Source organism: Panthera pardus, unplaced genomic scaffold, assembly GCF_024362965.1.
Source record: "Panthera pardus isolate Hobbes unplaced genomic scaffold, ASM2436296v1 HiC_scaffold_16, whole genome shotgun sequence".
Classification (NCBI taxonomy): Eukaryota; Metazoa; Chordata; class Mammalia; order Carnivora; family Felidae; genus Panthera; species Panthera pardus.
This window is the reverse complement of record NW_026526721.1, coordinates 133270369-133297968: the sequence shown is the minus strand read 5'-3', so window position 1 is coordinate 133297968 and position 27600 is coordinate 133270369. Positions and strand designations below refer to the sequence as shown.

General features: G+C 39.5%; 1 protein-coding gene across 11 annotated transcripts in view; it reads left to right on the top strand.

The window, feature by feature from the left end:
• TBC1D5 (TBC1 domain family member 5) overlaps nt 1-27600 on the top strand; it is a 533248-nt gene that overhangs the window by 475919 nt on the left and 29729 nt on the right. For all 11 annotated transcript variants that reach the window (XM_019435515.2, XM_019435530.2, XM_019435508.2 and 8 more), the window contains one exon: nt 254-417. In XM_019435515.2, the coding sequence (XP_019291060.2) occupies nt 254-417 (164 nt within the window). The remainder of the gene's footprint in view (nt 1-253; nt 418-27600) is intronic.

Genomic DNA, 27600 nt, shown 5'->3' with positions numbered 1-27600 from the left:
TGATGTGTGCAACACTTAGACAATTATAGCATAAATTACATGTGGAAAAGTATGGAGGCACTTCATTGTTTTTTACAAATTGGCAGCTTTTCTGCTACATAAAATGAGTGCATTTTAACAACTCCTCGGTGTCCTTATGTTGACAGTGCGAACAAAGATGTACAATGATTGATCCTTTGTTAAAGGCAGTGAATAAAGTAGCTTTAATGAAAAAGTCTAGTGATTCATTATCGCCTCTTAATTTTTCTTACAGGACAGAGTTCTAAAACCATCAGCTCATCCCCGAGCACTGAAAGTTTGCCTGGAGGAAGGGAATTCACTGGCTCCCCACCTTCATCTGCTACTAAAAAGGATTCCTTTTTTAGCAACATCTCCCGTTCCCGCTCACACAGCAAAACTATGGGCAGAAAAGAATCTGTAAGTATTTAAGGACAGTTTTTCTTTTATCCTTCATTTTCCTGTAGAGTGCTGTGTTTATTAAAACTTGTTTAGGGCTGAGTTCTAAAAAGCTCTTCACATGACTACAAACTAAAATTAATACTTTCATCAAATTATTTTAATTTTATGATTATCACTTAGTAATATTTTAAGGCCATGGCCTGCATTCCACTAGGAGAGAAAAAGTAGCATCAGTTTAAAATAAGTGGAATCCCAAATCTGCCCTTTCTTCCTCTGCAAATGCTTTTTTGTCAAAGCCTAGGTTTTTTTTTTCTAGAACGTATCAAATAGCATTATACCAAAAAATAGATGAAGACACTTATAAAACAAACCAAGATGGATTTTTTTCAGTTTTATTTCTTGAGAAGTAAAATTAATTATTTTACCTCTTGTTTTGAAAAGTTATACAAATTACATTTAAATGATGGCATGTTGATAGCTGCTCTCGAAGGTCCTTTGTATACGTTGTTCAGGACATATCTAAAGCATATCGACCACTTTAAAAATCTGGTTGTGTCTGAAAAGATTTTTTTTAATTTTTTTTTTTTACATTCAATTTTGAGAGACAGAGACAGAGCACAAGCGGGGGAGGGGCAGAGAGAGAGAGAGAGACACAGAATCCGAAGCAGGCTCCAGGCTCCAAGCCGTCAGCACAGAGCCCGACACGGGGCTCAAACCCACAAACCGCGATATCATCACCTGAGCCGAAGTGGGACACTTCATCGACTGAGCCACCCAGGCTCCCTTCGTTGTGTCTGAAAAATTTTTTCAGCCAACTTCACAAAAAAATAAAACATTTAGCCACATCTTAGAAGTAGTTCGACACTTAATATTCTACTATGAAGAATCCATCTGCCTACTGGAGCAGGAGGCATGTGTAAGATCTTACAGACAATGATCTAGCTGTTGCTGAGAGAGCTTTAAATTAGAAGAAAAATAAAACAACAAAACTTTAAAGCCCTTGAGGGATAATTATGATACATAGACTAGATAACAGTATGATGTCTGTCTGGACGGCTGTGTATGACTTTAGGCAAGACACTCAAATCCCTGGTACTTCAGCCACCTCATCTGCAGATCAAACAACACACCTTGCTCCCCACAGAGAGGAGTTCACTACTCGGTCTCTTGGGGTCCCTTCACCGTGTAAGAACTGCGATTCTCCAACTTGTAGAAGAGCAGAGTGGAGCTCTCACTGAAAGATGGCAGCTGTAATACAAGCAGTTGGCTCTGCTCTCTCCTGGCCTCACTTCAAGGACAGTTAGGGCCGGTAAAAGTAAACCCTCAAGGAAGAAGAAATCAAGAGAAAAGGTAACAGCAACAAACACTTGGTACTTGTGAAGCAGATGTTAAGTGCTAACTAACTTAGCAGCCTAAGAAAGCTGACCACTAAGTCAGCAGTAGGTAAAAGCCAAGAAGCAACTCGATTTACATTGTAAAGTCCTATGGAAGCTTAGGAACTAGAAATGGAGTGAAGTTGGGACTTGCTCTTCCAGAAACAGAGGGATGGATGAAATAGGTGATAGGGGTTAAAGAGTACACTTGTGACGAGCACCGGGTGATATATGGAATTGTTGAATCACTGTATTGTATACCTGAAACCAATGTAACACTGTATGTTAACTATACTAGAATCAAAAGGAAAAAAAAGCCGCCGTTGCCGCCGCCGTCTTCTTCTTCTTCTTGTCCTCCTCCTCCTCCTCCTCCTCCTCCTCCTCCTCTTCCTTCTCCGGTGAGCAGGCAGAGAGAGAGAGAGAGACAGAGAGAGAGAGAGAGAGAGAGAGAGAATTTTAAAAAGGCTCCACACTCAGCACGGAGCCTATCACAGGGCTCAACCTCCCAGGGCTTGGCCTTAGACTCTGAGCTCATGACCTGAGCCACAACAGGAGTCAGATCCTTAACTGACTGAGCCACCCAGGTGCCCCCAAATTATAAATTTTTAAAAACACACAAATTACTGACTTTAGGTTCTCCAGGTAAACAACCAGTTCACTTTACAGTGAACCCAACCTCCACAGCCCTGCCCAAACACAGAGCTTTCTTTTAGCTTTTAGTTCACACTGTACATGAGCATGACAGTCAGCGATCACTAGATACTTGAGAGCATGTGACAGTTAAAGACAGGCAAAAACAAATAGAAGAAAGCAACTGGGAGAAAAGTGTTTATTCAGGAGAAGAATGCTTCGGGAAAAAAAAAGAAGGAAACAAAATATTCAGAGGATAACAACAAAAGCTATTAGAAATCAAAATATGATATCTGAAACGTAAGGCTCAGTAGAAGAGTTGGAACTGATAAAATTGAGGAAATCTCCCAAGAAAATGGAGTACAAGACAGAAATGGAAAGAGATAAAAGAAGAAATATTAGAGAACCAACCTCAGAAGTTCAAAATCTGAAAAATAGAAGTTCCAGACAACAGAGAAAATGAAGGAGATAATAAAAAAATACAGTTAATTAAATGTTCCACTAATGAAAGACCAGAGTTTTCAGATCAAAAAAATCCATAGACTCATATGAGGACTTTAAGAGACAAAACAGATGAACATAAGGGAAGGGAAACAAAAATAATATAAAAACAGGGAGGAGTACAAAACAGAAGAGACTCATAAATGGAGAACAAACTGAGGGTTACCGGAGGGGTTGTGGGAGGGGGGATGGGCTAAAGGGGTAAGGGGCACGAAGGAATCTACTCCTGAAATCATTGTTGCACTATATGCTAATTTGGATGTAAATTTTAAAAAATAAAAAATAAAACAAGTTAATAAAAAAAAATCCATAGAAAGTCCCACACAAGTAAAAAGAAACCCACAGCCAGACACATCACTGAAGAAGTTCAGAACTCTGAGAACAAAGAACTCTGAGAACAAAGAGATATCCTCCAAACTTGGAGAGTTGAGGGAAAAGAAAGATTTCCAACAAAGGATCAGGAATTAGAGTAACTACAAATTGCTCACAGCAACACCAGCAAGGCAGTGGAGGAATACCTTTAAAGTTCTGAGAGAAAACTACTTCCAGCCTCGATCCAATACCTAGCCAAACTAATTAAACGTGAGATTAGAATTAAGCTACTTTCACATGTTCAAGATTCAAAAAATTTATCCTCATGCACCCATTCTCAGAATCCACTGGGGGATGTGCTTACAGAAATGAGGACATACACTGAGAACAAGGAAACAGAGTGTCCAGAGCAAGACAAAAAGATTCCTCAGAATGATAATATTAGGAGATCCCAAGATTACGTATAGCACGGCTAGTTAGCAGGTCGAGAGAACAGCAGCTAACCCAGGTTGGGGCAAGTCAGAAGGTTCAGAAAGTTTTCTCCAAAAAGATGATATATTTGGGAAACAACTAATGTATTTGAACAAATTAAAAGATTTAAACTAGGGGTGAATTGGGGTTTGACTTAATAACTTTATAAAAACAAAGCCATTAAAACACAGGACAGTGGTGCCTGGTGGCTCAGTCAGTTGACTGACTTGGGCTCAGGTCATGATTTCATGGTTCATGAGTTCGAGCCCCATATCAGGCTCATGGCTGGTCAGTTCAGAGCCTGTTTCGGATCATCCGTCCCCCTTTCTCTCTGCCCCTGTCCCGCTCCCGCTCGCTCTCTCTCTCAAACATTCATAAATATTAAAAACACACACATGGGACAAATTGTAACTCCAAAGGAAAACAGAGTGTCAGAAAAAGGAAGAAAGGTTACGATAAACCTTGTAACTGAGCCATGACTAAAATTTACATAGACATGATAATGAAAGCCTAGTGACTACAGAGCTAATCAAAATCATGATAAAATTGGTTAGTAGACCTAAACAAATCATTTTCTTCCTTAGTGGAAAATACTGTCCAGAAAAATCAAGAGACCGCAATATAAACTAGAGATACCGAGATAAAAAAAAAAATGGGTAAAAGAATTGAAAGTGGTTCCTTCTGGAGCAGGAAGTGGAGGGTGGGGCTGTGTGAACTGTTTTTCGTAACAGGCCTTCTCGAACCATTTGACTTTTCAAGGTGTTACATATATAACTTAGATTAAAAATAATAACTAAGAATCACAACAAAAACAGAACGTATTGGCATAATAAATTAGAAGAGATATCCGCCTGTACAGAGAACATGTCTATGAAGAAGCGGAATAAGGAATAACAAATGAAAAAGGCATATGGAGACACGTTCCATTTGCACTCTGTCACAGTTTGGTGGCATATGGATTAGTCGACAACACCAATTAATTACTTTTCTTTATGGTGATAACTGTAACTTAAAACTGAGACGTCAGACAAAAATAGAACTAGAGTAAGTCTCACTCTTTACATAGACCTGTTATGAACCAAAAGCAGAATGTAAAATTATTATTCAAAATTCAATATATTTTCTAACTTGTGGGAAGTAAGTAGGCAGGAATTTTCAAGAGAAAGCCCCTGATTTTTCAAGTAATAGATTATCTTATTATTTTATGAAATAATGTAGTCCGTGCTCTTTGCCAGGTCACACTATCTGCCCCCCCCCCCCCTTCTAAGGTGCCTGATAGGATCGTACCTCCTTGTCAGAGCCACGTGACTGGTTCTATCCTGGGAGTTGTTAATGAAAATGACATGTGCGTATTGCCACTACTGGATCTTCCTCAGCCCCCTCCTTTGCCCAGCCAAGCCTTGGTAGACGTGAAGTATGAGTGAGAAATAACTTTTGTTGATGTATGCTGAGACTGTTGCTTATCATAGCCTAACTGTACACAGGTGGAAAATGCTCAGGCCCATAGCTAGGACTCGTCCTCCCATGGGAGCCACGTACCGCCTTTGCCACTGGTGGCACCAGAGCTTATGACTGGACACCTGTCATCCCTTGAGCCTATATTGCTTTCATTTTCAGCCCAGCTTAGGGTAATATAGGGACATTCTGTGTCTTCAGAAAAGTTCAAGATTGCTTTTCGTTAACATCGTCAGCATCAGTTTCTCACATAAGCAAGTAGCCAGAAATGGAAGCAAAGATATGTCTTGCTTTGGCTCCCCAGTGCCTTAAACTATATGTACCTTGCAGATTTCAAGACTCCGTTGATCTTTTAAAGTGGCCCAGGATCAAGAAATTGTTGATGTCACTTAACAAAAGGTTAAAATGGCAGTTGAAAACAGACATTAAAACAAAATAATCTAGTAGGAGCTATCAACCTAAGTGTGGCGAAAGCTGCTTATAATGGTTCTAACGTAATTGAGAGATGATCTTCAAAATCAGTATGTGTGATTTATTTTGGATAAGCATCATATATTAGGTCATAGAACTTATGTCTTCTCAGTATTGTCTTTTTATATATCATATAAAGCCTTTCTGTAATCCACAGGCTGGCTCTCTTCTTTAGATGAAGATGTATCATACTTATTACTGTTAATGCCCCTGATTTGGCCATATCGTAGAATACACAACTCAGCTAAATCTTTAAAGAGGTAACAAATTAAGCTTTATGTCGTATATTTTTGAAAGATATCATTATACTTCCTCTCTGAAATGTGAACAAACTAGTAGGAAGTTTTAAACATTTACCTTTGCTTCATTATCAGTAGTAGTGTTGTTTTGAGAATTAGTATTTATTCATGAACCATCTTCCCTCTGCTTTGTTTCCCAAAAGAGCCTTTAGGGCCCACCTAATTCAAACCATGGTTTCCAGCAAGCTCTCATTTTTTAGTCTTGAAAACAGAACTGAAAATTTTGATACTTTTAATTTTCCATGATAATGTAAATGACATCCAATACTTAGTTTTCTAGAAATCTATTTTAGTTGGGTCATTCATCTGACTGTTAAGTAATTTTTTTTACTTGTTTTAGCACTGTTAGTCATGTTCCACAATTGTTGCCAAATCATTTTCCAAGAATATCTTTGCTAACATTCAAGAATAGGGAAAATACTGAACATAAGAAAAACTCTAAAATGGATTTGTAACTTCTAATGCTTAAGCACATCAGCCAAGTAAAACATTTTTTTTAAAGTTCCTGATGAACTGCAAGACATTCTGCTATGCTTTTTGATAATTACATACATACCAGTCTCCAAAGATCTAAAGTTATCATCCATGGTTCCGAATCCTCTCTAAACTACAGGAAATCAAAATTGTCTGAGCTAGAAATCCCTGCATAAAACAGGATGTGTAACAAAGTATGCACCACCTGCGAGCTCCCGGCACTGCTGAGGGTGCTCATCCCGTGTCTTTGTGACCCCTGCATGGACTCCTCATTGCCCTTTGGTAGTGTGAACATATGCCATGGTCATACTAATATAATTATTTTTGTAATATTCATTGATCTATTCTTTATGATAAACGAATAACACGAAGTGTCAGATGAACGAAAACTAATTTGAAAGTAGACTCATGTTTACGTCTGGAAGTATACACAACCTGAACGTTACCTAATCTACTTCAGGTTATGTTCTAGGAATGGAAAGCTAAGACGTATCTGTATAAGAAATGTCAGAGAGTAGTAGTCTCAGCGAGGGTGCTTAGGGTAAAATTAGGGCAGAGGGGAACACATCAAAAGTTAAGTAATAATTAAACTAAATAAGAATTTAACTTATCAATATGAGAGACGTTATATGGTTTAATATCAAATAAGCAGTAAAGATCATAAATAATATGGATTCAGAAGATAGGCCATCATGGGGTTTGTTGTTGTTGTTGTTGTTGTTGTTGTTGTTGTTGTTTTGATCCAGACAGGCTTCACATGAGAGATCAGATTGAACCACAAACATATTTCTTCTTCTATTAAATGCAACCATTGTTTTCTCTTATGAAAATCCAACAACTTCCTAGGACCAGATAGTGGTGGTGGAGATTGAGTAGGCAGTCAACAATGTCTGCTGTGGGTGTTTTCTTCTCCCCCACAGCCTCTGGCAGAATGTAAAATGGTTGGGATTGTATCAATTTGCTTGTAAAAATGAAAGAAATCATTATCTCAAATGAGGAAATTTGTTGCTTATTATTTCAAATAACGAGTCCCGAGATAGGCAGGTCTAGAATTGGATAATTCAGCTGTTCATTGACATCACCAACTTTCATTTTACCATCCTCAGTGAGGCTTTGTCCTCACGTCACGCCCATCATGTTCTCAAGAGGGCTGTCATAAGCCTAGTATATATCCTGCCATGCCCCCTGCCCCTAGCACACACGACATCTTCTAGAAAAGTCTACTTGGAAGCTCCCCAGCAGGCTTTCCTCCCAACTCAATGGTTGGCCAGACTGAAATCCCATGCCTACTCCTAAACCAGTCTCTGGTACGGGGAAGCTTTAGAGAAGTCCATGACGATGTGGAAAGGTGGTAGAAGGATAAAACAGTTACATGGACAAATAATCCCTAAAGTATAAATTGCCAAAGTATTTTCTCTGATCCTTCCCTGAAGCATTTGCCCTTGATGAGAGCCAGTTCTGTTGTGTCAGTGATGTTTCACTGGTGGGTTTTTAGGCAGCTTGAGTTAGATTGGTAGTGAGAAGAGAGAAACTGAGCAATAGCATTCCCAGGAGGCCAGAATTTTCCTAGTTATCAGATTTTCTCTTCAGCCAGTGATGTATACTTCCTAAGAACATGTATTATGTGGAAAGTATTGATTGTAACAGATTTCTTTGTTGGCTTTCTGGGTGGAATTGAAAGCTGGCATCTAGAGTATGTCTAATTATAGAATTGTTTCAATTAATAAATATACATTTGTAATCTCTCATTGTTTAATCAATAATACTGATAACTGGATTAAAATACAGTCCCATTTAAAATACATTCCCATTTAATAATAGTCTATTGAAATGAATACATGCAAAATGAATTTAGGCATCAGCAGTTTTTCTAGCTTCTGAGGAATTATAATCTAAGGCGAAAATGAGCTCAGATATTTGAAGCACGGCATTTAGTTTCTCATTAGGTGGTATATGAACCTTGTTCACAATCTTTCTGCAGTGCACCAGCTCAAGGTCAGGGAAAGCGGACCATATATCTTTGCGGGAGTGTTCTTTCCTCCTGCGTCCATCTTTTTGCCTTACCCCAAACACCTAATTCCATTTCCAAGAAATGTGAGCATCAAAGGGAGCATCGTAAAGAGCTCTCTGTGGTCAACAGCTTATAGGGTGAGCATTTTAATTTAGCTTAGTAAACAGGTTTTATAACCAGCTTTTAGTATCTTTATGCTTCAGTACATTTATTTTTAACCAAAATGTCGGAGGAGCCTATGAAAGCCGAACCACAGGAAGCAGAGTGCTGAACCTTGACTGTAATGCCCTTTTTAGGACAGTGAGATGGTGCCCTTTGGGAACGAATGAAACACTTATTCCCCTCACGCTGGGCCTTCTTCTCCATCATTTGACTTCATCTCCATCATCTCCATAAAATGCAGAGGCGCCGGGCTGTGCTGGTGCTGAACACTGCCCAGGAGGCATAGACAATACGTGGGGAAGAGCTCAAGTGAAGCGGTTAGAAATAGTGAGAATCCCTGGCCAGAAACCTGTCAGTTTGAATCGTGCTAAATTAAATGTGTCATTAATAGCATTTGCTTCCTTCCAGTGACCTTTCTTGACACTTGCCATTTATTTGATCTTTCAATGCCACATTGCCGTGGGGACAGTAATTTTTGTCCTAAAGCACACATGTGCATGGCAGGAAAGATGAGGGCTTTGAATTATCCGTGCGGATGGTCACCTGAGGCCAGAGGCCAAACTGTGGGGACGGTGAGGTTGGACTCCTCTTTCCCCCTCAGTGGCTGAAACCCTCTCACCTACATGGCATCTTCCTGCTTTTAAATCTCCTGCCCCTAGCATCTCATCATTTATTCTTTTGAACCCCTGTGTTAACTTTTCCAGAAAGCTGTATGTTTAACTGAATGAGCTTTAATTCCAGGAAGAATGACTTTGCTCCTGTCATAGGAATTCTAGGCCTACTGAACAAAGGGGGAGAGCTGGGTCAGGCAGGCAGCTTTCCCCTTGCCTTGAAACCTTAAGGCTCAAGACCACCTTTAGATTTTCCCTCATGCTGGCGCTGCTGGGTCGGTCAGCAGCTTCAGCACCTTTACTTCAGCTTTCTCTCTTTCCCTGAACCCTGATTTTTTTCCCCTCCCAGTTTTCTGCGCCCAGATACCCAGGTGTCAGGAGTTCATACATGTGGAAGTATTCTTACCTGGTGGTAAGGAACCTCCAGGAACCTCACGCCTGAAGCCTGGAGAAAAGGGTGGGTTACAGAGCATTCAGTAGTGCAGTTTGTGCATTGCTCGCAAGAGCCCCACTGCAGGGGCAAGTGGGCGCAAAAACCCAGCCTGTGCTCTGTTCACCAAGAAGCGTGCCCAAGTCTGGGGGCTGTGTTTGCCTGGAAAGGCAGTGTGTTTCTCTCTACAAAAGTGATGTCCATTCCCCAAGGCCTGCGCCCAAAGGAAGTGAGTTTTCCTAATTAAAGTAAAAGCGTGTGTTAGGTTAGTAAAGGCCCCAAGAGGAAACTGTAAGTGTTGGAAAAATTCAGGACCTTTCTGTTTCATGGCAATAATGATAAAATTGAAAAACATGGATGGTACCGGAAAAACTTGTTGGCATCAATATGAAGAACTAATAAGACGAGAAAAGAAAAACAAAAATAAAACTCTCTTGGGGCACCTCGGTGGCTCAGTCGATTAAGCGTCCGACTTCAGCTTAGGTCATGATCTTGCAGTTATATGAGTTTGAGCCCCGCATCGGGCTCTGTGCTGACAGCTCAGAGCCCGGAGGCTGCTTCAGATTCTGTGTCTCCTTCTCTGTCTGCCCCTCCCTCACTCACACTCTGTCTCTCTTTCTCTCTCTCAAAAATAAATATTAAAAAAAAAGTTTTTTAATTCTCTTGACTGTAAAAATACTGAGTATAATCATTTACACAGAGAGTTCCCCATCCATGCTTTATTAAGCCTCTTAATAAGCATGTCTGTCATTACAAATGATGTGATTAACTTTGTTGTAAGTTGTATTTGGTTCGACTAGTAAACTTGACTCACATAATCTTAACCTTGGTCTGGGGTGTTTCGCTGCTTGTGAAGTACATTTGGTCACAACCAACTTTTTAAAATAGGTGAAAAAAACAATAACCAACAGCCTTCTCAGCACTGACATGATATTGTGGCCAAAGTATGCAAAATGTCTTGAAAAGATAATCAAATTCCCAAACGTCCTTTTTATTTAAGATGATGGCAGAGCCCGCCCTCCCTTCCCTCAGAATCGTCACCAACTTAGCACAGTTCTGTCTATAGCCTTATTTCCTGTCAGAACATATTCTCCAAAGTTACTTAAGTCAGCACATAGAAACTTTAACAGCAGTAACTGAAAGTACAATGATTTTAATAAGCCATGCACAAATTAGCTTTACCCTAAAAAGTTACGGGCTACCTTTAAAAACAAGAGAGAAGAAAATAAAAGTTTTTCAACTGGAAAAACAGTGACAAAAGGGGCCACTTCCCCCACCGTTTCTTCATACACCCCTCACTGCACTCTGATTCCTGGCTTTCTTGGTAGTATTTTCCAATTACTGTTTCACCTTTGATGTTCTTAGCGTTCTCCTCTAAAGTTTCCTATCTTTCTTATTTTTGCCTCTTTGGCGAACGCCTAAAGATCGTCTGATCTCATTAAATAAACCCATTCCCACCATACCTTGTCCACAGAAAGGGCCTTTCAAGACCCGCCTGTAGGATCAGTCACTTTCAGGTGATCACTCTGACCTCTTGATCATCAACACCTTTTTATTCTTGGACACCATCCCAAAGTTAGGACAGAATTGTAAACAGAATCATGAAAGTTTGCGACATTTACCTGAAATCTTCCATGTGCCCCCTCAGATATATCAAGGGTTCCATTAACAAGAAAGTGTAACAAATTCGAAATCATAGCATTAACCTGCCCCACAGACGCATATACACCCACCACCACACAGTCCCAAAATTGAAGGAGGTCTCATGTGCAAAATAATGCTCCAAGTAATTTAGAATAAGCGGGAGAAATGCTGGCAAGTTGCCTAATTTCAGGATGTTCTCAGTCTAGATTCTACTCAGGCTTTTAGATTTGAAGCATATTTGTATTCTCCACATAGCATCTCTTAGTCATTATGACACAAAGATACACACTTCACAAAATATCAAGAACAATACTTGTGAAAATGAAATTGAAGAAAACAAGAATGGAACCAGCAAGGGACCACTGTGTGAAAATGCTAACATTTATAGCAATCCTAAATTCATCTCTAGACAACAAACTTTCATATCATCCAGTTGGACTGTGATAAAACTATTAATACCAATTTACTGCCCAGGATAAATGAGTGTTGGGTTTGTTTGTTTTTTTTTCTCAATGTCTGTAGTCAGAGTCACCAACCCTCAATCTCAATTATGACTAAACTCCTTTTTTAGTATCCTTGATGATTATCTTCAGAATTAGGTGTGAAGGATGAGTAGTCACAAAGTCTTTTTTTTTTTTTTTCTTCAAATAAATGAGTGGGCCTAAATTTTTTTGGCTTGGAATTGACATTTAAATTCCTGAGATCATCTAATGAGATTTAAAGACTGTTTAAATGTTGGGCCTTGCATTTCATTCCAAAGACAGTGTCCCATTATTCAGGATGTTTTAAGCTGAATAGAACAGAAATTCTGACTCAAACTGATTCAAATACAAAGGAAAGTTATTAGCTCAAATAAGTCCAAAGGACTCCTCATTCCTAGGTAATATTAGAATCCCTTACAGAACTTTAAAAAATACCAGGAACAGCGGTAAGCAGTACTGAATGAGAATCTCTTGGGCCATGGTAAATGATGAAAACTTCCCAGGTTATTTGTATGTCGGGGTTCAGAACCAGTGATTGAGAAGCTCATTAGTGTCTCCAAGGAACCAAGTTCTCTCCACCCCCCTGCCCTGCCCTGCCCTGCCCTGCCCTGCCCTCCTCTGCCCTGCTCAGAACAGACCCTTCCCCAGGTTAGAAGTGGGGCGCTTGGCACGAGACCTCCTGGGGCTCTGCACTAAGTCACCTTCCCCTTGAGAGGAGGGCCCTCTTGGGGAGGAGGCCATGAGGAATGAACAGGGAGCACCAACCCTCCTCCCTGCAGAGTCAAAGTTTAGTTAGCCCTACGGAGTGCCACCATAATCTGTCAACTAAAGCTTTTACAGTCGTAGAAAAATATAACCATTCTTTTGTCATGTCGTACTTCTCTTCAAATGAACAGTCATGTTCAGAATAGTCATTTCTGTTATAGGCAATTTATATGTTCCCCCAAATTACCATGCTGTGCAAAATCATGATTCAAAACTACCGGACTCCTGGGGAAATGGGATTGGGGAACAACATTCAAGAACTTTATCAATGATGCGTAAAACAAGGTAGGAACCTAGCTAAAGTGGTAGCATGGTTTTACACATGTCAAGTGATTAACTAAATAAGTAAATGCCATAATAAATACAATCCTGAAGCTTGGTTGGGGAAGCGGACCTCAGAAAGCTTGCAGTTTTTGAGTTCCCATGAAATTGCAGAAGAAAGACTATCTGGAATCTGATGAGTTTGAGACATGGGTGAAGCCCATCACACACACTGTGAACCAAAGTAGCCGGCAGATTTGTGAGGTGTGCACATGTGTGCATTTTGTGTATTCCTGCCTGTCTGGGTTCGGCTACGTGCAGCTTCGCCTGCAGCCAGTGTTTGTGTGGATGTGTCTGTGCATAAGCAAACATGAAATTCACATTATGCTCAGTTCCCTACTCATCGGTCTCATTGAAACAGATTCACATTTTCAAAACAAACATTATCACAGAACTGATTTTACTCCGGGTTTGATGTGCAGCTTCTGAATGTCACAGGTTAGGGGAATGAGGATATAGAAAAATGACACTTTATTAATTTTTTGTTCTCAGCTCAGTAACTTAGCAATCCTACGTTAATTAGAAATTTTAGAGTAAGTCCATTTCATCAGAGCGGTCACATCCATCTCAAGAACTTGATAACACCAGCTTACTCCCAGTGAATGTCTTCCTCAGAGTCTGATTCCTCACCAGAATTCTGCAGGGGCTCCTTCTCCCAACGATAAATCCTGTGATTTTTAAGGCCCAGTCTACAGGGCCCTTGATGACCTCCCTCTGTTCACCTTGTCATCAGCCCTCCCTCCAGCTCCTCCTCAGCCCTTCAGGAATGCACAGCTACGTCCATTCCCTCATGTGAACCCCACTGCCTCGTACGTCTGTGTTGTTTCACTCTGCCGGTCTCTGCCGACCAAAATGATTTACGAGACCACGAAACTCCTAGAGTTCCTTCCAGTCTCAGCCCAAGTGCGTTGTGTCCCATAAAGCCTTCCTTCCACCCTCTGGAAGCTTTAAGCACTTTCAGGAGATAGCTATGGCCCGATTTAGGCTGCAGATTCCAGAGTCCCTCCCCAAACCTACAGAAGCGGTAGCTTGAGGTGGAGGAGAGGGGCGTCCTAAGTTATCTGCAAATGCTTCCTTTGTTTTGACTGTCAGAGAACTACCAGTGTTCAGTTATAAGACTTTTTCTTGTCTCTATCACAATATCCTCTGTGCCAGATTTTGTGTCTGGCACTCAGTAAGTGTTTTTGAGTGATTGAAAACTGTTAAGGGTTTTGTGTGCTATGCAAGAATTCAGATGTATTAGGCTTTACTCTGGCCTTTCTCAGAGCCTGAAAAGTCACCTCATTTCCCGGTGATACTCACCAACCGCATAAAAAACCTAGTAGCAATTTGTTGATGTATAGTGAGAAATGAGATTTTTATAAATTAGTTAGGGGGTAAATTACTGAAAGTGGGATAGGCATAAGAGTAAACCGGGTAACTTAGAGAATTATTTCCTTTTCTCATTTTTCATTTTCAGCATCTCAGCATTGGTAGTGTTTGTGTTAATCAAGCTTAAGCTGTTTCAACGCTTGGTGTCATTTTACCAGTTGTAACAAAGTATTTCTTGAACATGCTTGATCCTTAACTCGGATATGCTGTAGGGTGCCATTTTTTGCTTGTCCCTAATGGGACATTATGGGCGTCAGCCCAGAGAACGGTGGTATGAGGGTGCACGTTTCATCCTTACACGGGTCAATTAGCTTTGCCATAAGAAAAACAACCTTGGCAAAGGCCCTTCTCTCTGGGTCAGCCATTGTGCAGATGCCTACTTTCTTGATGCCAGGAACAGCAAGCGAAAGCACGCAGACGGGTCTGCCCAGCCAGCAATAGTATGCGAAACTCAGCTGGAGGCCCCGGTGCTGGTGGCTGGTTTCATCAGTTGGTCTGCTCACGTGTAAGCAGAGAGGGAAAAACCCTTGTTAAATAGAGTAACATCTGTGCTAATTGGCATGGTAGAGGAGAGAGCTATTCTGGTTTACAAAAGATTGGTCAAGTTGCCCAATTATAAAAATACAACAAGAGATGATGTAGCCTAAAAATCCAAAAGATGGGGACATTTCTCCACAGACACCATAGAATTAGGCTGCCGAACACCACCCCTTCTAGGAGAGACCTTTTTTCCCCCAGTTACAATGTTCGAAAGATAAGCACTTGTCTTAATAACTCTGTTTAACATTTTTATACCTTTTGGATTTTCACATTTAAGCCAGGAAGTTCCTAAGACATACCGTGTCTGTAATTATTTATTTAAAGGAGCAGTTATAGGATTTTTGTAAATAATAAGTTTTGTAACTCTGCAAGTAAGATTTTATTCTTCCTCTGGTTATACCTGCGTGAGGTTGTCCTGGTTAGACATTTTATCTTAACTTTCAGTATGTTTATTTCAGGACTGTAAAATGTATTCCGTTTATTTTAGGATTTGAAGTAGGTGATCCTGTTTTCTGGCACCATTCTTATCTTTTCTGTTTATTTTTTGTAAACAACTTCTAGAAAAGCACAGTTTAGATGAAAATAGCTCACAATGTTGAAATGGCAATAGGCATAAAAACACATTTCTAAAAGGCTAAACATATTTAATAAATATTACTTATTAGGATTATGATAAAAATATCTTCAGAAAATCAGGGATGAATTTAAACACCATGGATTACAGATGTGGCCTGCTTTGTCATTCTTTTTATTGCATTCATATTGGAAAAGCATCTTTTTATTCCCTCAAACTTACACACAACCTCTGTTTATCAAAAGTTACAGAAGAGAGCATCCATAATCCAACAAAATTAACTTGTATTTGGTTTTACAATAAGTGCTTATGTTTACAGTAGAATAAATTGATACCTAGTAGCCTAAGAATTAGCTCTAAATAGAATACTGAAGCCACTCTATACAGAACTGACTGAGGAGAACCTAGGTGGCTCAGTGGGTTAGGCGTCCGACTCTTAACGTTGGCTGAGGTTATGATCTCAGGGTCATGAGACTGAGCCCCACGTTGGGCTCCATGCTGAGTATGGAGCCTGCCTAAGATTCTCTCTCTCGCTCTCCCCCAATCTCTCACCCCCCCAATCTCTCTCTCTCTCTCTCTCTCTCTCTCTCAAATAAAAGATGAACAAAAATAAAAGAACTGACTGAGGGAGATTGGAAAGCTGTCTTGAAAACCTGTCTGCCACCCTGCCTCTCTTCTCACCACATGCCACTCCATGTTGAGAAGAGGTCTTTTGGACTGTTACCAAATATGCATCTAACCATGCTGCCATCTGTTAAAACTGCCTTAGAGCAGAGAAGTGGTAAAGCGTTTCACAGCCTTTCCAATCCCTAGGGAGACTGGAAGCTGTATTCAGAAGTAGGAGGGCATGAGATGGGTCCTCTACATCCTTGCCATTCAGAGTGTGGTCTGGGGACCAGCTCCGTAGCCATCCCCTGGGAGCTCGTTAGAAATGCTGAAGCTCAGGCCCCACCCCAGACCTACTAAATTAGACTGCATTTAACAGCATTCCCCAGATGATTTTTGTGCATAGTACAGACCGAGAAGAATTAGTCGAAGTAAGAATAATTGAGTACCAAATCAGAAATGAAATTTGCTATAGATAAATCCAGCTGCAAATGTATGCTAGTATGGTGAACATGTTCTCCTTGTGGATGATGGTGAAGTGCTGGGCTGAAGGTTATAGAACATTTTCCATGTGTGTCCTCTATTCTAAGCGTTTTCCACGTATTAACTCCTTTAATCCTCTAAGACTCTGTGAGGTTGGTGCTATAATTATCTCTGATTTTACAGATGAGGGAGCTGAGGTTAAAGAGAATGTGGTTAACTCCATGTACAAAAAAAGGGCTCTAGTCATGACAACAGTGGGTCATTTCTGCCTTATCAGGTGGAGGCAAAAGAATAAAACAGGGTAAGAAACTAAGATTTTTTACCCCCTCAATAAAAATTATGAGAGGCACAGGAATAAAAGGAAATTGATTTCTCTTAATTTTGTGAGCCTTAGATGTTCTATTTTAAGGTAACATTTATAATCTATGTCCCATATGTCCCACCCACAACAAGCACGTGATCTGAGTTAATCATTTTAACCTGCCAACACCTGACTTCAAAAAGATATTTGGCCTTTCACATGTAAACCAATGAAGTGAATGTGGATCTAATATGCAATTGGCCAGCTCTTGGAATATGCTAAACGTCACACTGCAATTGGGCAGAGGAAAGATTTTCATGGAAAAATAAAAGTTTCTCCCTATACTTCACCTGGTGGCCCTGTCCGCCGTCTCTCCTTGGGCTCATGCCTCACCTGGTTACTCTGATTTTAAGGCAAGCAATTTTTAATTTTATAAAGTATAAGGAAGCACTATTCTCTTTTTTCCTGTGATAAAATAGACATAAAATTTACCACCTTAACCATTTTTAAGTGTAGATAGTTCAGTGTATCAAATTCTTTCATATTGTTGTGCATTGATTCCATAAACTCTTTTTAGTAAAGCTGAAACTCAGTACCCATTAAACAGTAACCTTCCATTCACCCCCGCCCCTTGCAACCAGCATTCTACTTAACGTCGTCATGATTTTGACTCCCAAGTACTTCACATAAATGCAATCATACTGGACTTGCATTTCTGTGACTGGCTTATATCACTTAGTGTAATGTCCGCAAAGTTCATCTGTGTTGTCTATCAGACTTTCCTCCCTTTTTAAGGCTGACCGGTATTCCATTATATGTCTGTACCACATTTTGGTTATCAGTCCGTGGACACTTTCTTACTTCCACGTTTTAGCTATTGTGAGTAATGCTGCTGTGAACACAAGTGTAAAAATATCTCTTTGAGACTCTGCTTCCAATTATTTGGGGTATATACCCAGAATTGCTGGATTTTTCAGTAATTCTATTTTTAATTTTTGGGAGAACCCCCATACTTTTTTCACAACAGCTGTACTAATTTTACATTCCCACCAACCGTGCAGGAGGGTTCCAATTACTCCACATCTTCCCCAACATTTGTTATTTACTGGTATTTGGATAGTAGCCATCCTCATGGGTGTGAGATAATGTCTCATTTTAGTTTTGATTTGCATTTCCCTAATGATATTGTGCATCTTTTCATGTGTTTATGGGCCATTTGTATATCTTCTTTGGAGAAGTATCTACTCAAGTCCTTTGCCCATTTGTTATCCAGGTTGTTGTTTTGTTACTGAGTTTTAGGAGTTCTATCTATTCTGGATTCCTTATCAGATATGTGATTTGCAAATTTTTTCCTTCATTCTTTGGATTGCCCTTTTACTCTATTGATTGTGTCTTTTAATGCACATTTTAAATTTTTTTCATGAAATCCAGTTTGTCTATTTGTTGTCTTGTTGCCTGTGCCTTTGGCACAGGCCTAAGAAATTTGCCTAAGATTTGCCTAAGAAATCATTGCCAAATCCAATGTCCCATGTTTTCTTCTAAGAGTTTTACAGTTTTAGATCTTACATTTAGATCTTTGATCCATTTTGAGTTGGTTTTTGTGCATGGTGTTAGATAAGGGCCCAACTTCATATTTCTGCAAATGGATGTTCAGTTTTCCCAGCACCATTTGTTGAAAATACTATCCTTTCCCCTATTTAATGGTCTTGGCACCATTGCAAAAATTGACCATAAATGCAAGGGTTTATTTCAGAGTTTTCTATTCTAATCCATTGGTTTATGTATCTGTCTTTATGCCAGTACCACACTGTTTTGATTACGGTAGCTTTAGAATAAATTTTGAAATCATAAGTTCCTCCAGTCTTTCTCTTTTTTTTTAAGTTTTTTAAGTTTTTATTTAAGTTCCAGTTAGTTAACATACAGCGCAATATCAGTTTCAGGTGTACAATCCAGTGATTAATCACTTCCACGTAACACCTAGTGTTCAGCACATAATCCCCATCACCTGTTTCACTCACCCCCCTTCCCCTCTGGTAACCATCATTTTGTTCTTTATAGTGAAGTCTGCTTCTTGGTTTGCCTCTCTCTTTTTTTCCCTCTGCCCATTTGTTCTGCTTCATAAATTACACATATGTGTGAAATGATATGGTATTTATCTTTGACTTATTTCTTCAAGATTGTTTTGGCTACTCAGGGTACCTTGAGATTCCATATGAATTTTAGAATGGGTTTTTATATTTCTGGGGAAGAAATGTCATGGGATTGCATTGAATCTGTAGATTGCTTGGATAGTATTGACATTTTAAGAATATTACATCTTCCATGAACATAGTCCATGAATATTGGATATGTTTACATTTATTTATGTCTTCTTTCATTTCTTTCAGCGGTGTCTACAAGCTTTCATTGTACAGGTTTTTCACTTCCTTGGTTAAGTCAATTCCTGAATATTTTATTGTTTTTGATGCTATTATGAATGGAATTGTTTCTGTAATTTTTTTCAAATTGTTCGTTGTTAGTGTGTAAACACTGCAAACTGATTTTCATGTGTTGGCTTTGTATCTTCCTACTTTGCTGAATTCATTTATTAGTTTTAACACTTTTATGTGAATTGTGATTTTTTTTGTGGAATATTTAGGGTTTTCTACATATAAGATCATATCATCTGCAAAAAGATAATTTTATTTCTTTTCCATTTTGAATGTTTTTTATGTCTCTTTCTGAACTTCACAATTGCTCTGGCTGGAACTTCCAGTATTTTATCACACAAAAGTTGTCAAAGTGACATCTGTGCTTTTTTTGTCTCTGATACTAAAGGAAAAGCTTTCAGTTTTTCATTGAGTATGATAGTCTGTGTTTTTTCCATATATGGTTTTTGTTATGTTGAGGGAGTTTTCTTCTACTGATAGTTTTTTGTGTTTTACCATAATGTGTTGGATTTTCTTAAATACTTTTTCTGAGTAATTCAGATGATCATATTCCCCCCACCCTCATTTTGTTAATGTAGTTTATTACATTGAGCAGTTTTCATATTTGAATCATCTTTGCATTTCAGAAATAAATCTCAACTTGGCATCAAGGTCTGTAATCCTTTTAATATACTGCTGAATTTGGTTTGTTAGTATTTTGTTGAGTATTTTACATCAGTGTTCATAAGAGATCACTGGTCTGTAGTTTTCTTTTAGTGTCTTTGTCTGACTTTGGTATCAGGTTAAAGTGGCCTCATGGAATGAGTTGGAAAGTGATCTCTCATCTTCAATTTTTTTTCAAAAGTTTAAAAAGAAATAATATTTGTTTTCTCTAAAAGGTTGCTAGAATTCACCAGTGAAAAACCATCAGGTCCAGAGCTTTTCTTTGTTGGGAGTATTTAAATTACTGATTCAATCTCTTTACTAGTTATAGATCTGTTCACATTTTTTTTATTTGTGAGTTAGTATTAGTAGATTTTATGTCTCTAGGACTTTGTTCATTTCATGTAGCTTATCCAATTTCATGGCATATAGATGTTCATAGTATTCTATATCCTTTTTGTTTATGTAGAATCAGTACTAGTGTTACCAATTTCATTTCTGGTTTTAGTAATTTGAATCTTCTTTTTTTTTTTTTTTTTTTTTGCTTGTTTGTTTTGTTTTGTTTTTAGTCCTATTTAGCTAAAGATTTGTCAATTTTGTTGATCTTTTCGAAGAACAAACTTCTGGTTTCATTGATTTTCTCTAGTGTTTTCTAGTCTCTGTGTATCTCTGCTATAATCTTAATTATTTCCTTCCTTCTGCTAGTTTTGCGTTTAATTTTTTCTGTGTAGTTCCTTACATTATATAATTAGGTTGGTGATTTGAGATCTTTCTTGGTTTTGTGACGTGAGCATGTATAACTGTAAATTTCCAGCTTTAACACTGCTTTTCCTAAATCCAGTAAGTTTCGGTATGTTGTAGTTTTGTTTTCATTTATCTCTATTTTCTAACTTCTCTTGCTATTTCTTGTTGGATCCATTGCTTGTTTTAAAGTTTGCTGTTAAATTTCTACATATTTGTGAATTGTGGTCAAAGAAGATACTTGGTATGGCATCTGTCTTTTTAAATTTATAGAGATTTAATATGTGGCCTAACATATGGTCTATCCTAGAAAAGATCTGTGAACATTTGAGAAGAATACATATGCTGTTGTTATAGATAGAGTGTTTGTAATGTCTATTAAATCTGGTTGGTTTATTATATTGTTTAAATCCTCTATTTCCTTTTGTCTGGTTTTTCTATCCATTTTTAGAGTATTGAAGTGTCTTTAGCTATTATTGTAGGAATGTCTTTTTCTCCCCTCAATTCTGTCAGGTTTTGCTTCATAAATTTTGCTGTTTTGTTATTAGGTGTGTTGTAAATGTTAATAATTAGTTTATCTTCTTGCTGTATTGAACCTTTAATTCATATATAATATTCTCACTGTGTGTGGGGCTTTCAGTGCATTTTACTTGGATTTGTTAACTTTCTTGAATGTTTATATGCATGTCTTTCATCAAATTTGGGCCATTATCAGCCATTACTTCTCTAAATAACCTCTCTATCCCTTTCTCTCTCTTTTTTCTGGGACTCCCCTCATGTGCATATTGGCCCACTTGATGCTGTCTCAAATGTCCCTTAAGCTCTATTGACTTTTCTTCAATCTTGCCTTTCTTTTCTTTCGATTCAGTAATTTGTTGACTCCTTTTTTTCTCTGCCTACCCAAATTTACCTTTGAATCCCTCTGGTGGATTTTTCATTTCAGTTACTTTTCAGCACCAGGATTTCTTTTTTGGTTTCTTCTTAGGATTTTTATCTCTTTACTGATGTTTCTGTTTTGATCATCTATCATTTCCTTGATGTTCTCCCCTTCTTCCTTTAGTTCTTTGGGCATCTTTAAGATGGCTTTTTTAAAGTCTTTGTCCAGTAGATCTGCTATCAGGTCTTTTTCAGGGGCATTTTCTGTTGATTTATGTTTTTCTTTGGAATGGGTCATACTTTCCTGTTTGTGTGCTTTGTGTTTTTGTTGTTGTTGTTGTCGAAAACTGGATATTGTAATCTAATAATGCAGTCACTCTGGAAATCATTCTTCCCCTTTCACAAGGTTTACTGTTTTCTGTTATTGTGGTATTTTGTTTGTTTGTTTGTAGGCAGTCTCTGTACCAAGGATCGGCCTGAGATGTAAACTTCTGGTCCTCTTAGGTCTTTTCTGAACCTGTGCCTTTCCCTGGGCATATGCAGTCACTTTCTTATTTCCCTCATATATGTAATTGCTTTTGAATGTTCTAGTCTTTAATAGCTGGCTTCCCAGAGGGGAAGAAGAGAAAAATGAAGTGGAGGATAGAATGCAGGCTCTTTAAATCCACTGGACATGAGCAGGGAAAGTGGATGCAACAGTAGTGACCACTCTACTCTTTGTAGACTGTGATCAGAATTAGCAATCAGCAAGGATGCCTGGGTGGCTCATTTGGTTAAGCATCTGACTCTTGACCTCAGCTCAGGTCTCAATCCTCAGGGTCGTGAGTTCAAGCCCTGCATTAGGCTCAGCACTGGGAGTGAAGCCTATTTTAAAAAAATAAATAAATAAAAAGAATTAGCAATCAGAGCAAAATCCTTGATGTTTGGAGGACAGGGTCCTTTTTGCCTATTTTGGCTCTCACAAGTTGCATGCAAGCTGCTCGGGGAACAATTACAAAGCTGCCTGCTACAGGGCTAGGGGTGGGGGAGTAGGTAGCTGCTATTGTCCTCAGAGCTGAAATAGACCAAAACTGACTTCACTTTACCCTCAAGCTTTCCCCTGGAAGTAGTTAGTCTTCAGTGGACTCCAGCTTTCTAAAATAGTTACATGACGAAGGTTCTGCCAGTGGAATTGTTGTCTAGGTGGGGAGACAGATTTCCTGGTGCTTCCTAGTCTGCCATCTAACCCAGAGGCAGTATTCTTCAGTGCAGTGGTTCTTAATAGTATGAAGTCATGTAAAATAATGTGGAGTTTAGGTTTTAGTGCCTTTTTTTTCTAGACTATAACAGGCAAGAAGGAACATCACCATTAGAACATGGGTAGAGGGAGGTCTTCGTGATTGTTAAAAAAAAAAAAAAAAAAAAAACTTTCCCATGAGGACATCTCTGGTGTCGCCAGGCAGTGTGCATCTCAGTGGTGGGACATAGCCCTGCATCGGAGCCTGGGAAACAAGGAAGCCTTCCAGTGTAAGTTTTGCTACTGGCTAGCTACCTAGCCATGTTGCAGTTTGTTTGTAAAATGAAGGGGCCAAAAGAAATGATCTTTAAAGGCAAGTTCAGCACTGAAATATGATTTGTTACCTTAAAATGTAACACCGTAAGTTTGAATTTCAGTCCAAAATTTCTAAAGATCTTCCCACTCGTATTTAACATGTTTGTGTACATACTGTCTGAAAACAGGAACTGTTTTATTTACTGGGGAATTTGCTTACTATCTTTAGTTTTTAAAGTATCTGCAAGAATCTCATTCTTTCTAGGCAATCCGTAAAGCACAACATGCAACCACTGATGTTCCCACGTTAGGTGCACAGAAAGAAGCCCTTTACCCTGAAAGTATGCTCAGGGTTTGCACACTGTACAAAATATCGTCGTTTACTTTTTTACAAGTTATTTCATGTAAGTTATTCTTAGTGTTTAGCGTTATTTATTTAGTTATTTTTATGTTTATTTATTTTGAGAGAGCATGACCCTGAGCGGGAGAGGGGGAGGGAGAGGGGAGAGAAAGAATCCTAAGCAGGCTCCACATTTTCAGTGTCGAGCCTGATGCAGGACTCAAACCGTGAGATCACCTGAGCTAAAATCAAGTCTTAACCAACTGAGCCACCAAAGCGCGCCCTAGTGTTATTTAGAGTATAGGTTTGTTTAGACTGTAGTGTTGTTTAGAGTTTGATTTGGAATAAATTTTGGTAATTTAAAAATATTAACATCTTTTTCTCCTTGGTAATCAAGGAGAATTTTTTTTTCTTTTTTCCTTTCCATTATGTTATTTGAATAGTAATTTTATTATTACAAAAAATATGATATGATTTCATTGTGAAAAATCCAGAAAAAATAAGCAAAAAGAAAAGGGAAAAATGATTTATAATCTCACCATTTGGAAAATAACCAATATAAACACTTTGGTGAATGTCTTTCCTTTTTTTTTTTTCCAAAATCATTCTTTTCCTACTACTTTGTAACTTGTTTTCCCCTAGTATATGATGTTATCGCTAAATGTTTTCCTATGAGAACATTTCAAAAAGTTGTGTAATACTCCATTTATGAATGTACCGCAAGTTACCTAAGTCACTTGTCGTTAGACATTTAGGATGTGTGTGGAATACGTATGGTGAATATCCTGGGAGTTATGCTTTTGCACGTGTCGATGATTCCTTGGAACAACTTCCTAGAATTATATAAATAATCTAGAGACAACAAGATGGACACTGAGTGGGCGTTTACCATGTGCCCCGTGCCACACAAAGCACTCCATCTGGAAAGTGTCCCGTAATTCAGTCCTCCAACAATCATCTGACGTAGGAGTTACCGTGATCCCAATTTTACAGACAGGAAAGTGAGGGGCAGAGAGCTTTGCTGTACGGTCAGGGTCACAGAGATGGGGACGCAGGCACCGTGTGTGCAGGTCCCAGGGTCCGTGAGCGTTTTCCAGCCCGCTCCGACACAGCGGTGTCGCCTTCCACACCCGTACCGCTTATTTTTAGACTCCTCAGAAGTCTCCTTTGTGCTCTTCTTCCGTTTTTCCTGGTGGTGGCTTCCTCTGCTGATACCATATGCTCCGGCTTGGATTTGCTCCACACCGTGTGTGTATTTTGCCCTTGTGTACACCACAGCTTCCTCAGAACATCCGCGGCCTTCCCACTTTTTCTCCTCGAGACTTTCCGCTTCCTTCACTTCCCACTTCTTGTTCACCCATCTGCTCCAGAAAGCCTGGGCGTCTTTCCTGGCTTCTGGTTGCTATATTTAGCCTGTTCCCGCAGCCTGCAGTTGGTGTCGGTTCTCTTGCCTGCTTCTCTTTCTATCCGAGGGCGCCCTCTTGGAAGCCAAGAGAACTCCACGCCAGTGCTCGTGCTGCCCCACTTTTCTCCCAGACCAGGGGCTCTGTGGTTTTAACTAGTCCATGAACAGCGACCCTGCGGCAGCCTGTTCTCATCGTCATGCACATGATGCGTGTCAGGCAGTTGCCGCGGCAGTCTGCACGTCAGACCACGGCCCTTGAGATAAAACATTATTGTCTAAAGTCAGAATATAATGGAGATGAATGGGAGATGAAGGGAGCTGTTCTGCCGACCCTCAGCTCCTGCTATTCTCCACACTCGGGTTCAACTCAGTGGCCGGGCTCTTTGCCCGGGTCCCACACTTCTGACCCCATTCTTTTGTTTACTGGGTCCCTGGCTCCTAAAACACCTTTCTTCATCATTTCTTCTGAGCCAGGTCCCACCAAAGTCTTCTTCCTTAAGACCCACCAAATTGCCGCCTCTTCCGGAAACTCTGCTTTCGTTTCGACCTCTGACTTGGAAGTCGTGTGCTCCCCGCGGAGTTGTGAAGCCTCATCTTTCCTATCTTCTACGGAACTCGCCTGATTCCTTCCTTGCCTCCCTCTGAACCTGTAGAGGTCTGAACCCATGTCTCATTCATTCTTGTATTTCCTAACAGTACAAACGAATATGTCGCTGACTACATCAATGAATAAGTGAATAAATAATAAACTACACAAGCTTATCCTATTAACGAAGAAATAACAGAAAGATATGGCATCATTGTACAAAACTGACACATAAAGTCCACATATTATTAACCAGTTTAAATCATTGTATAATATTTGAGTAGAAGTATAATGATACATCAGCTATTCGGGGATGAAGGATGATGGAAATTCTGCTTTTTAAAAAGCAAATTAAAAACAAAACAAAACATGTCTTCAGAGACCGTCAAAACAACAATGAAAACAGAACACAACCAATTGTACCTCAGTATTTTTGAAGGAAAACGATTTAGTAAGTAATTTGGGGTCAGGACCTAACATTGTAATTGTTGAATCTCTCTTAAAGGAAACTGAGTGTGAGGTTATTCATTGGAAGGACCGAAGTAACGAAGCCTAAGAAAGGACGTGTACACAGGGAAGAAATGGGAGTGAGGGTCATGTGACTTAGGTTCTCAAATAGCTGTCTACACCTTGGCACACACTTCCAGAAAATGTGGCTTACAGAGGAGACCATGTTTCATGCAGGAGATAATGAGAGAATCTACCTCAAGGTTTTGTTGTGAGAATTAACATGAGTTCATGCATGTAAAGCTCAGTGGCTGGCAAATTGTAATTGCTATAAGAGGGTTAGATACTAGCTGTTTTTCTCTTTAGGTGGAGTGGCCTTCATTCTCTGGTCCTTCCCTGTGGGGCCGCCACGTACGGTTGGTGATGTGTTGCATACAGTAGCCTACGTGTGGCCCTATTTCGTAAAGCTCCATCAGTTTCTTCCCTCACCTGTCAATATTGCCATCCAATAAGACGGTGACGGGCTCTTCAGCCTATACTAAGTCTTTCTGTGCCAAGCCGCCTAAAGTTTTAAAACTGTGAACCAGTGTTTGCCAGCACTAGGTCATAAAACCCTGTACTTAAATTCCCTTTCACTGTTTTGACCTGTCAACAAAATTTTTTAAAGAAAGAATAATTGCCTTTATTGAGTACCTGCTTTGTTCCAGACACTCTCCCAGTGTTCTCATTTCATTCTCCCACCAGTTCTACCAGTGGAGGTGAGGGGAACAAGAAATTCAAGAACTTACCCAATATTATACAGCTAGTAACTGGCAGAAACACGATTTGAACCCAGGTGTGTGAGGCCAGAATTCCAGCCTCATCCACCACACTCCGTCCTATACTGGAAGGCAGAACATACAATGCCAGAGTAAATATCATAAGGGTTTCTCTTCAGTGTCTTATTTACACATAAAAATTACACTAACGGCTTGTTTCCATAAAACCTCAAGGCAATTAGCCAAGCATTTGTTTTGGATTACAGAGGACCAGTTTACTGAAAACAAATGACTAAGGCTGTCCATTTTTAATGTTAGTTGGGAGCAGAATGAAGCTTAAGAAGCTAAGATAGAAGTATAAAGTTGATTCCCACAGTTTTAGAAGTTTGATTCTTGGCTGTTTCTTTTCTCTGTAATTATATAATAGAGTGAAGAATAAGTGACAAGCCACCCTTTGCCTCCAAATGATTCCATTTCTGTTTCTACAGTCTGAGAAAGTTGAAGGGTTCAGGAATGTTTTAAGATTAAGAAAACTCTAGAGGGGAAATACACTGGCTTTCAAACTTCCAGATGGAGAAGGTTCTTGGGCCCCTCAGCCTGTTCCACAGAGAATCCTCCTCTTATCCCATCCGTGGGCTTTTTGGTGGGCTTTCCTTTGGGAAACAAAAAAGGTTTAAATGAATGAAAGTTGTCATTTTCTACATTGTAGATTCCATTTGTGTTGATATTTACTTGGGACTTAGGCAAGAAAACTCTCTTCACTTGCTGCCAGAGCCCAGACCACAATTGCAGACTTGGAAAACTGTGTTCCTAATTTGTGCATGCCCACCCAGCAAGTGCTAGGTGCTGCCCGCTTCTCAGGGCTTCCCCGTGCCCTTGTGCAAATTGTGCACTGCACAACTTAGAGGGCACCAGTCTGCTCATGTTTTTGTTATTACAGTGTTCCAGCTAGCACACGAAAGTGTTTGAGGAAGAGACCTCTGAGCTGCATGTTTCTTCCAGCTGTCCAGCGCCTCCACCACCAGCACACGAGACCTCTCTCCTCAAGTGTCTCCTCTCGAGATCTTCTTCCTTCCCAGCTTTTAAAAAGCAAACAAATGAAATAAAGCAAATCTATTTAGATGGGAGTGGCTACTGAAGATTAAAGTTCCCAAGGGCT